We start from the raw sequence: 16114 nt of genomic DNA on the forward strand, positions 1-16114 counted from the left end.
GCTCTGATGGAGTGGAGAAGGCAATGGTACCCCACTCCAGTACTCTTGCCTGGAAAATCCCATGGACAGAGGAGCCTGGAAGGCTGCAGTCCGTGGGGTTGCTGAGGGTCAGACACAACTGAGCAACTTCACTTTCACTTTTCACTTTCATGCATTGGAAAAGGAAATGGCAACCCACTCCAGTGTTCTTGCCTGGAGAATCCCAGGGACGGGGGAGCCTGGTGGGCTGCTGTCTATGGGGTTACAAAGAGTGGGACACAACTGAAGTGACTAAGCAGCAGCAGCAGCAGTGATGGAGAGTGGAAAAATTAGAATGCAAAACTAGTTTAGAGGGAAAAATAAAGAGTTCTATTTTGGATATAAATGAATATTAAGTATGAATCAAACTGTTGACTAAAGGTATCTTGTATATTTCTGACAAGTAGAAACTAGACATTGAAATTTTGTTGTTTTTTTTTTATAAAATTTTATTTTATTTAACTTTACAATATTGTATTGGTTTTGCCATATATCAAAATGAATCTGCCACAGGTATACATGTGTTCCCCATCCTGAACCCTCCTCCCTCTTCCCTCCCCATACCATCCCTCTGGGTCGTCCCAGTGCACCAGCCCCAAGCATCTAGTATCATGCATCGAACCTGGACTGGTGACTTGTTTCATACATGATATTATACATGTTTCAATGCCATTCTCCCAAATCATCCCACCCTCTCCCTCTCCTACAGAGTCCAAAAGACTGTTCTATACATCAGTGTCTCTTTTGCTGTCTCGTATACAGGGTTATTGTTACCATCTTTCTAAATTCCATATATATGTGTTAGTATACTGTATTGGTGTTTTTCTTTCTGGCTTACTTCATGCTGTATAATAGGCTCCAGTTTCATCCACCTCATTAGAACTGATTCAAATGTATTCTTTTTAATGGCTGAGTAATACTCCATTATGTATATGTACCACTGCTTTCTTATCCATTCATCTGCTGATGGACATCTAGGTTGCTTCCATGTCCTGGCTATTATAAACAGTGCTGTGATGAACATTGGGGTACACGTGTCTCTTTCCCTTCTGGTTTCCTCAGTGTGTATGCCCAGCAGTGGGATTGCTGGATCATAAGGCAGTTCTATTTCCAGTTTTTTAAGGAATCTGCACACTGTTCTCCATAGTGGCTGTACTAGTTTGCATTCCCACCAACAGTGTAAGAGGGTTCTCTTTTCTCCACACCCTCTCCAGCATTTATTGCTTGTAGACTTTTGGATCGCAGCCATTCTGACTGGTGTGAAATGGTACCTCATAGTGGTTTTGATTTGTATTTCTCTGATAATGAGTGATGTTGAGCATCTTTTCATGTGTTTGTTAGCCATCTGTATGTCTTCTTTGGAGAAATGTCTATTTAGTTCTTTGGCCCATTTTTTGATTGGGTCATTTATATTTTTTGGAATTGAGCTGTAGGAGTTGCTTGTATATTTTTGAGATTAGTTGTTTGTCTGTTGCTTCATTTGCTATTATATTCTCCCTAGACATTGAAATTTTGAAGACAAGAAAAAAAGTCTAGGACTCATTAGTATCATCTGGGGAAATACATGTTCTCAGAGAAAATCAAATATATAAAGTTTTCTTGAAAATGTATATAATTAATACCCAGGAGGAAGCTAGAACAGATAATAAAAAAAGAGAATAAATAGCTGGAAAACTGGGGGTACTGACATATATGAATCAGAAAGGAGTTTTGAAAAGGTGGGGGTAGTCAAGAATAGCACATATAAAGAAATCATGAGCATTTTATAAATATCCAATGGATCCTGAAAGATGTCATTTAGAGAGCAGTTTTGTAGGCTATAGTCCATGGGGTCACAAAGAGTCGGACACGACTGAGTGACTTCACTTTCACTTTCACTTTGGTTGTGTGGAAGCACTATTAAAACAGGAGAAGTAGAAGCCAAGTTAGAGAGGGGTTAGGGAAACTGGTATTAAGGGGGCTAGGAAAGAACGGGGTTAATTTACCCACAAAGGTAGTATTTTTCAGTAAAGAGAAGAAATGAAGTCTTACATCCTAAGGGAGTGTGTGTGTCTACAAATTTTCACTGAATTTTTTTTAGAATTAAAATATTGAAACTCAACATTCCAAAAACTAAGATCATGGCATCCAGTCCCATCAACTTCATGGCAAATAGAAGGGAAAAAAGGGGAACAGTGACAGATTTTATTTTCTTAGACTCCAAAATCACTGTAGATGGTGACTACAGCCATGAAATTAAAAGATGCTTGCTCCTTGGAAAGAAAGCTATGACGAACCTAGATACCATGTTAAAAAGCAGAGGCATCACATTGCTGACAAAGGTTGGTATAGTCAAAACTATAAAGAAGGCAGAGTGCTGAAAAACTGACACTTTTGAATTGTGGTGCTGGAGAAGACTCTTCAGAGTCTCTTGGACTGCAAGGAGATCACAACGTCAATTCAAAAGGAAATAAACCCCGAATACTCATTGGAAGAACTGTTGCTGAAGCTCCAATACTGATGCAAAGAACCGACTCACTTGAAAAGACCCTGAAGTTGGGAAAGATTGAAGGAAAAAGGAAAACAGGAAAGCAGAGGATGAGATGGTTAGATAGTATCATTGACTCAATGGAGATGAATTTTAGCCAACTCCAGGAGATAGTGGAAGACAGAGGAGCCTGGCATGCTATAGTCCATGGGGTCGCAGAGTCAGACATGACAGTGACTGAACAATAACAACAATCAGCCTGGCTCTCTGCCTCAGAGCAGGGATTTCTGGCTGGCTCTGTAAAGGCATTCTGCAAAGACCACAATCTGAGCCTTTGGCCACCTGATGTGAACAGCTGGCTCACTGGAAAAGACCCTAATGCTGGGAAAGATTGAAGGCAGGAGGAGAAGGGGACAACAGAGGACGAGATAGTTGGATGGCATCACCGACTCAATGGACATGAATTTGAGCAAGCTCCAGGAGATGGTGAAGGATAGGGAAGCCTGGTGTGTTGCAGTCCATGGGGTCACAAAGAGGCAGACATGACTGAGTGACTGAAAAAAAAAAAACAAATCTCTGGAATTCTCTGAGGGTGGTTCTTTTCTGTCCCTAGTCACCATGCTACAATTTTTCACAAGTGAGTGAAGAGTATCCTTTAGACATGAAGGAGGAAGCATTTGAACAATAGTTGTTACTTCTCCCACCAAACTGCAGAACTAAGGACCTAGCTTTACTAAGCTATTCCACCATAAGAAGTCATAGCTACAATTTGGATTATCAAAGCTGGAGCATCCTTAGGGATTTTCTAGTTTCATGACACTTAGCATTCTTTATGAGTTAGAGCCTTTCGGAATGTGATGAGATACAGTTAGTGCAGGCCTACAATGAGAGGCTTATTTTCTACACTACTCCTCCAGGACTATTTCAAATATTCCACACTGACTTTCTACAACTCTTAAGGTGACTACATTTGATTGTCATAAAAACCCTGGGAATGAGGCATGGCAACTGTATTTTGGGTTTTTATTTGTTTTTAAAATTTTGGTTAAGAAAATTGAGGCACAGATGTTGAGTACTTTGTCCAAGATAACACAACTGCCCAATGGCAAGTGGCAGAAAAAGTTCTATAACTTGACTCCTGAGCTACCTTCAGGGATCACGGGAAGCCACTGCAATTTACAAGTATGTAGATTCGTGTACCTATGTTAATTTAAGGAGGCTTGGTAATATACCAGTTAGTTGATTTGGTTTTATTCACTGAAATCCTTTGCTGTTCCTAGTCCTATTTCCAGGGGTGATGGAAGGGTCAGGTGGGTTTGGGGAGGGAGGAGGGATCTGGAAATTCTCAAAGCAAAGAATCTCCCCAAGTGCCACTTCCATGTTGCTTTCTGAAGGACAAAGGAGGCTGCAACACAAGATCACAGGGTTGGATGCCAAGGAAAGGTGGCTTAAGGAGGCGTCTCTTTCAAGTAAGAGACTTTTTTTTCTTTTCCTTACCTGACCTGAGAGGCCACATCTGGCATCTTCCCCGTATGCCGCTTTGTTGCAAACATCTTTGCCACAGGGGTTTCAGCCCTTGTGTAACTAGTTAGCTGCAAGGCAATTTTGCCATAAAAGATAAACCGGTTGATGGCTTGGGTTGGTATTTCAGCTTTCTCTGGTCGACCGTTTGGTTTCATTTCTCCATTGATACAGTATTCCCATTTTTATATTATATAAATCTTGGCCCTTATAATGGTCTGGATAGTGAGGCGCACCCTGGCAGTTTTAAAATAATGGCTAATAAAAACTTCACATTTGGGCTTGACAGAAAATATGGTGGTAATACTTATTTAGCACTATACCAGGAAAATGGCACCCCACTCCAGTACTCTTGCCTGGAAAATCCCATGGATGGAGAAGCCTGGTAGGCTGCAGTCCATGGGGTCGCTAAGAGTCAGATACGACTGAGCGACTTCACTTTCACTTTCCACTTTCATGCACTGGAGAAAGAAATGGCAACCCACTCAGTGTTCTTGCCTGGAGAATCCCAGGGACCGGGGAGCCTGGTGGGCTGCCTGCCGTCTATGGGGTCTCACAGAGTCGGACAGGACTGAAGCAACTTAGTAGCAGCAGCAGCAGGAACAAACAACAGTGTAAAAGCTTTACAAAGTAAAACAAATAGTTACAAATGTGTATCCTAGTATTTGGAAAACAATACCGCTCTTAATGAAGGCAGAAATTTTAGTAAAAAACTGTGAAGCCAAATGAGGAAACAAAGTAGCAGAAAAAGGTACAATACTATGAACGAAAGATGTTGAAGGCACCTGCTTAGGTACAACCCATAAAATTAAATTAGGTATTTGTGCAATATGGCCATGAATCTGCACACGTTAAATACATTCAAATATGCTATATTTTGCAATAAAGTTTTTTTAATTTTGCTATGAAAAATAAATTTCATTATATTCTCATTAATGTCTCTCTTTTATTTTTGGTAATTTTATCTTTTATGGAAAAATTGCTTTATAGTCAATTAGCTATCCATGAAAGTGTCTGTGGCAAAGATGTTTACAGCAAAGAAGTTGACCATGAAAACACTTAGAACCTGTAGGGAGACACCTATCTCTGACTGAGATGCCCTTTTTCTCAGTTTCCACATTGCCTGTATTTGTCCCATTGTGGCCTTTATGACACACAGTGCTGTAATTACCTGCCCTTCTCTGATTCCCTAATGCAGATAAGATGGTGAGCTTACTGATATATTTATAACTGCTTCCTTCTTATATCACCAGCACCAAGCCCTGTGTTCTCTAAATACTAGTTACCCATTAGCTCTATGTGAAATAAAAGAAAACATGATGATTCTGTGGTTTAAAGAATTTTCTTGACTCACGCACATAACTGCAAATGTGTACTTTAGTGACATAAATACAAAATACATTGGTTTTTTGTTGTTGTTGTTGTTTTTAACATTCTATGGTTTCCCTGGTGGCTCAGACAGTAAAGAATCAGCCTGCAATGCGGCAGGTTCGATCCCTGGGTCAGGAAGTTCCCCTGGAGAAGGAAATGGCAATCCACTCCAGTATTCTTGCTTGGAAAACCCAATGGACAGAGAAGCCTAGAGGGCTACAGTCCACGTAGTCGCAGAGAGTCAGACATGACTGAGTGAGTAACACACACACATTCTGTGGTTTATAATATCCTAAAGATTTTCCAGCTTTTATTTTCTATTTGGAGACCTAAAGAAAAGATTACTGTCCTGAAAGTGGTATGAGAAGATGGAGTTATCTGTAAGAGCAGAGGAGAAAGTGGGCCTACATGTAGGACAATAAGAAGCCTGGGTATCTTCTATCTGACCCAGCCCTAAGAAAATCACTGGTTAGGATCATACTACCCAATCTTAATAGTACAAGATGCCAAATTTCAACAAAAAGTTATATTCAAGAGTTGGATACCTTAAACCTGATATATGTAATAATATTTTTACAACTCAGTTGTATGGCTTTTTTGCTGGGCACCTCCTCATGCAAAGTTTCAGGGGGCTTTGTCAGTATATAATGGTTTGCTAATACTTTAAACAAATGATTCATCTTACCTGTGCCCATACAGTCCACTAAGAAGTTACTCTAATAAAGTCTACATGGCCTGACTATAAGCAAGGTCAAGGTATATCATGACAGTTGGTCTTTATTTCTCTCAATGAAGATTTGTTGGAAATCAACAACTGTATATTGCCAGAAATTCTGAGTCAGCCATGAAAAGTATGTTCAAGCATTGGTCTCAGTGCTTCTGGTTGTATGGCACTGGTAAGCCACTTAATTTCCTAAGGATCAATATTCATGTCTGTAAATTGGCTAATACATTTTATATTGTTTAATGTGAATCTCTGCGTTACTGTGAGATGATGGAGTTGATCCATGTGGGAACAGTTTGGAGATTATGAAGCAACTGATAAACATAAGATAGTATTATCTTAATAAAACTATGATGGGGTAAAGTATGGTCCCTCTATTCGTGTTTAAATGTCACTTCATTCCACACAGCTGCCATCTGAAGGAGTTCAGTTTTACCTACTGCATATTGCCTGTTCTCTGGAATAAAATGGCTCAAATGTTATCTGCACACCAAATACTGACTCAATTGAGAGTGAATTGAAAAGAATCTTAAAACTCCAGACTAATTCCAAGATATCACTATAACTAAGGAGATACCTTAGTAGCATAATCATTCTGTCTCTAGAGCCCATGATGATAATCATTAATTGGTCACAGTGTGTTTTCTCACCAAGGCTAGATGCAACCTCAGAATCCTTCAAAACAGAACAGTTTAGGGCAGTCATTACTCAGTTATTGTAGTAGGCACAAAAGTTCAAATTCTACAGATTCTGGGACAGAGTAAGTTAATGTAAAGATATTAGAATTTTGTTTTCAAGAGATAATAAACTGATATAGCAGCCAGGGAAAACTGACCAGTTATCAAATAACACCTGGGAGCGTCTTGCAGTGACCATTCATATCTTTAAAGCAATTCAGGAGGAATGCTTTTGTAGTTACACTAATACAAATTTTCTTGTTTTTTCGTCTGCAGCATACAGCATGTAATATCTTAGTTCCCAGACCAGGAATCGAACCTGTGTCTGCTGCAGGGGAAATGTAGAGCCCTAACCACTGGACAACCAGGGAATCCCAATACAGTTTTTTTCCCCCCATTTAAAGACCCAAAACTACTCTCAATTGGTACAAATTAGCATTGGAGGATAAAACCATACCCATAGCATTTGTCTCACTCCTCCTGTAAGAAATAAGCATCTGCCTTATATCATTAACATACCCCTGAATACAGTGACTATAGACATGTGTTCTTTAAAGAAAAAATCTTAATTATGTTTAATACATTCTAGTTAGAAAAAGAAAGTGATTTTTACTTAGAAAACTTTACACCACAACTATGTACAATAATATGTATAATTTTAAGTTTACTGTCCACAACTTCTTATCTGAGGGACAGTCCCTTAGACAGAATGCACTAATATCAATGTCACTGCGTTTACTCTGCCAGGTTGACTGTGCTGAGTTCAAGGACCCCAAGGTCTACTGTACTCGGGAATCTAATCCCCACTGTGGTTCTGATGGCCAGACATATGGCAATAAATGTGCCTTCTGTAAGGCAGTGATGTAAGTATCATATTCATCAAATCTACCTTGCAAACACAAACTTCCAGAATAAGATTATGACACTGTCCTTGAGATATTCTAGAGAGTTCTACTCATACCCATCCATAGAAACTGAAGTAATAAGTTTCAGGCAAATGAGTTGAAAACAAATGAAACAAAAACAAGCCCCCGCCAAAGTTATCTGAAGGTTTCTAAATTATCTAAAAAGATAATCTCAGGTATTTCACTTTGTTAGTATTTTTGACTCAGGTAACTTTAAAAAAATTTTTTATGTCTTTAAGCATTTTGATACATTTTCTTAGTTTTTCATTTATTTCTAATTAAAATTTCAATCATTTTCATACAATTATGTTTGTTGTTATTATAATTTTGGAAAAGATGGAAGAAAGTTTTAGAAGCATAGTCAAGTTAAAAATTTCCTCAAAATCAGAATCATGAAAAACTTAGGAGAAATTTTATCGATAAAAATATTATCCAAATTATTTTCTGATATTTATTTTATAAAAAATAATACATTTTGTAGACAATAAGTTCCATTCATTCTGATGAAAACAGCCTTTCAATAAACAACAGAGAGGATTATCCTTTATTATCCAGACTATACAAATTTTACCAATTATATTAGGAAAATTCTACCAAAGAAAAATATTTATTGAGTTTACATGTTTATAAAAAACAGAACAAGTGCTATAGATTTTAGTCTATATTATTTTAGTTGACTATTAGATTCCCAATGAAATGTAATTTATATTTAATAAATATTTATTCCATCAATTAATCAATCTTTTGATTAATTGACTGCTCTAAAAGCCAGGGGATTTAAGCAAGATAAAAATGATCACACTTTCTAGTGTCTTCTACCACTCTCATCATTTTCTTGTATTAGAGTTTCTTCTATGAATTCCTTAACTTTCCTTAATTAACCCATAAAATTCCTAGGCACAGGGAATATATAAATCCCTATCAATAACAGGGCTAAGCATGTAGAATGATATTAATAAATATTGAATCTATAGATAATACACATGTGCCTATATTTCTATATATCTGACATATCAATATCAACATTTTCCCAGGAGAAGGGCAGTAGGGTAAGGTGAGATTTGATTTAATGGGCCCACATTACTCAGAGGGCCTGAAAACATGTCTGCTAAAAAATGTCAAAGGCCTGAATATTTGGTTCAACCTCTTACATCTTCTATCAGGTTAGAACTATGACAGTATAGTCTCTTTGCAATTATATCTCAATTTTTACATCTGTATACATATTTACTCTCAGATAATGAACAGTTAAAACTGAAAGGTCTAAACCTTAGTAAAACTCTGAAGTTTAAGATTCATACTTTCTGCAATGAGGCGAGATGTTACCTCCAAGTGCATTTAACTAACACCTAATCATAGACATGGATACGTGTGAATCAATTGATTCTATGACAGTTAAACCTTTTTCCAACCTCTGTGATGGATAGTAATGATACTGCACTGAGCATATATTTGTCTTTCTTTTTTGTAGGAAAAGTGGTGGGAAAATCAACCTAAAGCACCGTGGAAAATGCTGAATCAGAACCAGAATGCTGAAAATGCTGAATCAGAGAGCTGACTTGCCAGCTCTCTCGTATTTCTTTACTTGCCTCTGCTTTTACTTTACTTTTCTCTAGCGAATCCCTTCAATTTATAAAGACACACCTTCTACTCTACCTTGCGCTTAGGGTGTTCCATATATATTTTTCTTGATTCGCTTGTCAATAAAGTAAATTCTGTAAAATCACTGTTTTTTTTTTCTTTTTATAATCTGTCACCAAAAAAACAAAACAAAACCTACAGATACAATATAGAATACTGACCTGGCATAAACTTGGATAAAAAGACCTGTTTTTCTGATGGAAATCAACCATGCAGTGGTCACCATGGGAACCTAGGAAAACCCCCTCCCTCCTCTTTTGTTTTTTCCACTTCATTTTTTAATTGAAGGATAATTGCTTTACAGAATTTTGTTGTTTTCTGTCAAACATCAACAAGAATCAGCCATAGGTACCTCCATGTCCTTCTTTCTCTTTATTCTTGGAATATCAGTGTAAATAATGAAGGAATTTTTACTGAGATGATCATATGTCTATAATTATTTTACAGTATCTATGATTTAAGTCTTAGATCACAAATTACATTTTCTTCCTAATTTCAGGAAAATATTTTATATAAAAATAAAACATTTATCCTCTCTGGACCATAGTTTTCTTATCTCTAGGGAATGATGAATTATATTATTACATAATAGATACTTCATAAAGACCTACTTTATTTGGCTTCCCAGCAACATCAAAGGATCTAGAAGAAAGAAGTGAATATATGTTCAATAAATAATGAATAGATGCAAAGTCTCTAAAACTGTGTAAAGGAATGAAATTAACTGATGTTAATCATGGAATGAGAGAGTTGGATGAAATGCGAGAAATCTAAAGGCCCAGAGAAAGCTTACTTATACTGCCAAAGAAAAAAGCTCCAGTTAGTAGAAAAGCCAAGGTTAAAACATAGCTCTTTTGATAACCAGTTCCGTCTCCACATAGCTGGCTCAATCCCAGGAAGACAAGCTAGATATATAAATATCTCATTCTGAGCCATCCAATTGGAAGTGCTGAAAAACTACCCTTTGAGTACTCTAATTCAATATAGCATGTATTTACAGATAACATCGTCCTGGGTGAACTCACACAGAAGACCAATCTAGATATATTTACTAGATGATCATCCCTCTGCCAGCAAATATTTACTGGGTGCCTACTCTGAAGGAGGCTCTTTCTGGTCTCCATACTTGAAATATAGTTATGGATAAGGATAAGAAAGGAAAAAACATACAGACAAACAAACAAAAAACCCCTATCTTGATGAAGCTTATATCACAGGAAGAGGTAACAGACAAAAAATAATCGTAATAAGTAAATAAATAATATAGTAGTACTTAAGCAGAGACAGTAGCCAATTGCAATACTAAGTCAGATGATTAGAAGAGTTCTAACTAGAAGAAATGGAGATGAGGGAGTTGGCCAAACAAGTATCTTGTGGAACAGCAAAAGGAAAAGCTAGAACACAGTCCTTTAGTCTGAAGGACACCTGATTTGTTCGAGGTTCAGCAAGCAAGCAACAGTGACTGAAGAGGGATGAATATGAGGGCAAATTTCTGGTGATACGGTCAGAGAGGCTAAGCCTAAATCATGACTTTATAGTCAATGTTTTCTCTATGTAGTTTTGTAATCAAGATTTTTTTTTTCCTTTGTCATCCCCATTTATAACTGTATTCCAAGCATGGAGAACAGAGCCTGAGTCACAGTAGGTACTCAGGAAATGTTTTCTGGCAGAGGGATTTTTTTCTTTTATTCTTATGTATAAAAGTATGTTAACTAAAAACATTAAGACCATTTTTTTCTGTTTGTAAAATCTCAATTATATCTTATGCACATAGATGTTACTCTTCATGTATATAATTGAAGAGGGTCTAACCAAAATGGGGGATGCATCTGATGTTTAGGTGAAGAGCCTGGTTGTGGGGGGCGAGGCATGAATTAGGTTGAGGAAAAATTAGGAAAAAGAAACACCTTATACTCTTGTCAAATGTGGGATTTGTACTCTTCCATGAATAAAGATGCTGTGCTGTGTGCTTAGTGGCTCAGTTGTGTCAGATGCTTTGAGACCCCATGGACTGTAGCCCGCCAGACTCCTCTGTCCATGGAATTTTCCAGGCAAGAATACAGGAGTGGGTTTCCATTTCCTACTCCAGGAGATCTTCATCTTCCCAACCCAGGCAGTGACCAAAACCATCCCAAAGAAAAAGAAATGCCAGAAGGCAAAGTGATTGTCTGAGGAGGCTTTACAAATAGCTAAGTAAAGAAAAGAGCAAAAGGCAAGGGAGAAAGGGAAAGATATACTCAACTGAACGCAGAGTTCCAGAGAATAGCAAGAAGAAATAAGAACGCCTTCTTAAATGAACAATGCAAAGAAACAGAGGAAAACAATAGAATAGGAAAGACTACAGATCTCTTCAAGAAAATTGGAGATATCAAGGGAATATGTCATGCAAGGATGGGCATGATGAAGGACAGAAATGGTAAGGACCTAAAAGAAACAGAAGAGATTAAGAAGAGGTGGCAAGAATACACAGAAGAACTATACAAAATCCAACTAAGGTTGTAAGAACTGCATTACTGGATGCTGCCGGAGTGGCCTCTCTCTTAACAGCAGCAGAAGTTGTCGTCACAGAAATTCCTAAAGAAGAGAAGGATCCTGGAATGGGTGGCATGGGTGGAATGGGAGGTGGCATGGGAGGTGGCATGTTCTAACTCCTAGAATAGTGCTTTGCCATTATTAATGAACTGTGAGAGGAAGCTCAAGGCAGTGTTCCTCACCAATAACTTCAGGAGAGGTCAGTTGAAGGAGCTGACTGAAGAAAAGGCTGGCTGATGTTTAAGAAAATAACTATAACCATTAGTTACTGGTTTCAGTTGACAACATAGAATGGTTTACTGCTGTCATTGTCCATGCCTACAGATAATTTATTTTGTATTTTTAAATAAAGACATTTGTACATTCCTGATAAATGAGCTTAAGAGCCATGTACCAATGTACTGCTTTCAACTTAAATCACTGAGGCATTTTTACTACTATTCTGTTAAAATCAGGATTTTAGTGCTTGCTATCACCAGATGAGAAGTTAAGAAACAGCCTTTCTGTGGAGAGTAAGAACAATTGTGTACAGAGTAGAGAAATATCCAATTATGTGACAACCTTTGTGTAATAAAAATTGTTTAAAGTTAAAAAAAAAAAAAGAAGAGGTGGCAAGAATACACAGAAGAACTATACAAAATAGGTCTTAAAGATCTGGATAACCATGGTGGTATGGTCACTCACCTAGAGCTGGACACCCTGGAGTGTGAGGTCAAGTGGGCCTTAGGAAGCATTACTATGAACAAAGCAAATGGAGAGCTATTTAAAATCCTTAAAAATGATGCTATTAAGTGCTGCACTAAATACGTTAGAAAATTTGGAAAACTCTGCAGTGGCCACAGGAATAGAAAAGGTCAGTTTTCATTCCAATCCCAAAGAAGGGCAATCCCAAAGAATGTTCAAACTACTGTACAATTGTGCTTATCTCCCACATTAGTAAGGTTATGTTCAAAACTTTCAAGTTAGGCTTCAACAGTACATGAACCAAGAACTTTCAGATGTACACACTGGGTTTAGAAGAGCCAGAGGAACCAGAGATCAAATTGCCAACATTCGTTGGATCATGGGAAAAGCAAGGAAATTACAGAAAAAATATCTACTTTTGTTTCACTGACTACAATAAAGCCTTTGACTGTGTGGATCACAACAAACTGTGGAAAATTCTGGAAGATATGGAGTATCAGACCAGCTTACCTGTTTCCTGAGAAACCTGCAAGTGAGTCAAGAAGCAACAATTGAACAACTGACTGGTTCAAAATTGGGAAAGGGGTATGACAAGGCTGTATATTGCCACCCAGCTTATATAACTTCTATGCAGAGTCCATCATGTGAAATACCAGTTTGGATGAATCACAAGCTGGAATCAAGATTGCCAGGAGAAGTATCAACAATCTCAGATGATACTACTCTAATGGCAGGAAGTGAAGAAGATTTAAAGGACCTCTTGATGAGGGTTATAGAGGAAAAAGCTAGCTTGAAACTCAATATTCAAAAAGCTATGGCCAAGGCATCTAGTTCCATCACTTCACAGCAAAGACAAAGGGAAAAAGTGAAAACAATGACAACTTTTATTTTCTTGGGCTCCAAAATCATTGTGAACTATAGCCATGAAAATAAAAGATGTTTGCTCTTTGGAAGAAAAGCTATGACAAACCTAGAGAGCATATTCAAAAGCAGAGACATTACTTTCCTGACAAAGGTTAGTACAACCAAAGCTATGGTTTTTCCAGTAGTTACATATGGATGTGAGAGTTGGACCTTACAGAAGGCTGAGTGCCGAAGAATTGGAGCTTTTGAATTGTGATGCTGGGGAAGATTCTTGAGAGTTGCTGGGACAGAGGAGATCAGTCAATTCTAAAGGAAATCAACACTGAAAATTCACTGGAAAGACAGATGCTGAAGCTCCAATACTTTAGCCAGCTGATGCAATGAGCCAACTCATTAGAAAAGACCCTGATGCTAGGAAAGATTGAAGGCGGGAGAAGGGGATGGCAGAAGATGAGAAGGCATCATCGCCTCAATGGACATGAGTTTGACAAACTCTGGGAGACAGTGGAGGATAGGGGAGGCTGGTGTTCTGCAGTCCAGGGAGTTGCAAAGATTTGGACACAACTTAGGGATTAAACAATAATGGGTAAAGATTATTCCCCTTGCGAAAGGGGAAAAACCCACATAATACAAAATTAGAGTAAGGCCATTGTAAGAGGCGGACTCTTTTAATCATACGGACCACAATATGAGTCATGACTCTGACATAAGCTATGTGCTTTTGAACAAGTCATCTGGCTTATTTGCATTGTGGTTTCAGTTCAGTGCAGTTGCTCAGTCGTGTCCAACCCTTTGTGACCTCATGGACCACAGCACAACAGGCCTCCTTGTCCATCACCAATTCCCAGTGTTTACTCAAACTCATGTCCATTGAGTTGGTGATGCCATCCAACCATCTCATTCTCTGTCATCCCCTTTTCCTCCTGCCTTCAATCTTTCCCAGCATCAGGGTCTTTTCCAATGAGGTTGTGGTTTACTCATCTGTAAAATGATGATACTAGTCCTTACCTCCTAAATGTACTGTGAAGACTGACAGCAGTAGCTTCTACTTTGATGTTCTGTCATCAATTTCAGCATTATACTAACTTTATAAACCATGGTCAGGGCATCTTTGCTCTTTTTCTCAGTATTTACACAGTTTTAAAAATGCCTATAGAGGTTCCCTAAAAAACACTAGGAATAAAACTATCATATGACCCAGCAATCCCACTCCTGGGCATATACTCTGAGGAAACCATAACTGCAAAAGACACCTGCAAATGTACCTCAGGGTTCACTGCTGCAGTATTTACAATAACTAAAACGTGGAAGCAACCTAGATGTCCACTGGCAGATGAATGGATAAAGAAGTTGTGGTATATATCCACAAGTGAATATTACTCAGCTATAAAAAGGAACACATTTGAGGCAGTTCTAATGAGGTGGATGAACCTAGGGCCTATTATACAGAGTGAAGAAAGTCAGAAAGAGAAAGAAAATACCATATATTAACACACATATGGAATCTAGAAAGATGGTACAATGATCCTATGTGCAGGGCCACAAAGGAGACACGGACGTAAAGAACAGACTGGACTCAGTGGAAGGAGAGGGTGGGATGATTTGAGAGAATAGCATTGAAACATATACATTATCATATGTAAAACAGATAAACAGTGCGAGTTTGATGTACAAAGTAGGGCACCCAAAGCCCATGCTCTGTGACAACCTGGAAGGATAGGGTGGGGTGGGAGGTGGGAGGGAGGTTCAGGATGCAGGGGACACATGAATTCCTGTGGCGGATTCATATTGATGTAAGGCAAAACCCATCACAATAAAGTAATTATCCTCCAATTAAAATAAATAAATTTTTAAAAATGCCTATCTTCAATTCATTTACCATCTTTGAAAATACACACGGTTTTCTTTTCTGTCACTTTTATCCATATACTAAATTCCCTGCTCATTACAGAAATTAAGCCCTCTTTGGTTTCTAATCCCTGAAGTTATTTAGCTATTCTAATGTCAACATGTAGAGTGCTATCTGTATTTTGATAACTGAATCAGTGCACATTTTTGGGAAGTACTACCTTTCCACATAGCTCACTCCTTCTTTCCCCTGTTAGAACCGTTCCCTCCAGCCAGGTGAGACTCCTGTTGGCTGTCCACATAAAAATTACATTTCCACCACTTCACCGTCTCCTGCCTAAAAAGCCTCTTGTGCCTTCTTCTGTCACTCTGCCTGCCCTTTATTCCTCATACAAAATCCTTATCTACATCTTAAGGCTATTATTTATTTCCAGGCTTATTTCCAGTGCCATAAGTGAATAAGTGAGCAAAATACCGTATCTCGTCTAGTTCTGAGCTATTCTTTGGGTATGAAAGGGAAGCATGTAAAAAGGCAGAACCAATACAATATTGTAAAGTAATTAGCCTCCAATTAAAATAAATAAATTTAGATTAAAAAAATAAAAAGCAAACCAGAGGAGACCAGTCAATAATGTTTCTTAGAAGAAGGAAGTCACATATATAAAAACAAACACTCTATAGGAGTCTGGGTTCGGTGATGCATATATTTTTTAAAGCCTAGTGAATACACACTAAAGATTTATGCATATCACAGTTTGCAAATTGTATATCAAAACAAAAAGTATAAACATGCACTGCAGTCTTAGCTATAATATACATAGTGAAGTTCTTAGAGCAAAGGGTACGGATATCTGCAATTTAC

General features: G+C 37.9%; 1 protein-coding gene and 1 long non-coding RNA gene across 4 annotated transcripts in view; one reads left to right on the forward strand and one right to left on the reverse strand.

Moving 5' to 3' along the window:
- The window catches only part of SPINK6 (serine peptidase inhibitor, Kazal type 6), a 42020-nt gene extending 32614 nt beyond the window's left edge, over positions 1 to 9406 (forward strand). For 2 of the 3 annotated variants that reach the window (XM_015472310.3, XM_059888781.1), the window contains exons 4-6: positions 3880 to 3954; positions 7526 to 7641; positions 9155 to 9406. In XM_015472310.3, coding sequence (XP_015327796.1) covers positions 3880 to 3954; positions 7526 to 7641; positions 9155 to 9200 — 237 coding nt within the window. In that variant the 3' untranslated portion in view covers positions 9201 to 9406. The remainder of the gene's footprint in view (positions 1 to 3879; positions 3955 to 7525; positions 7642 to 9154) is intronic. The other variant, XM_015472312.3, reaches the window with a different exon arrangement.
- Positions 1 to 16114, reverse strand: part of LOC132345765 (uncharacterized) — a 95952-nt gene that overhangs the window by 36966 nt on the left and 42872 nt on the right. The gene's annotated exons all lie outside the window — the stretch shown is intronic.

Source organism: Bos taurus, chromosome 7 (genome assembly GCF_002263795.3).
Source record: "Bos taurus isolate L1 Dominette 01449 registration number 42190680 breed Hereford chromosome 7, ARS-UCD2.0, whole genome shotgun sequence".
Lineage (NCBI taxonomy): Eukaryota > Metazoa > Chordata > Mammalia > Artiodactyla > Bovidae > Bos > Bos taurus.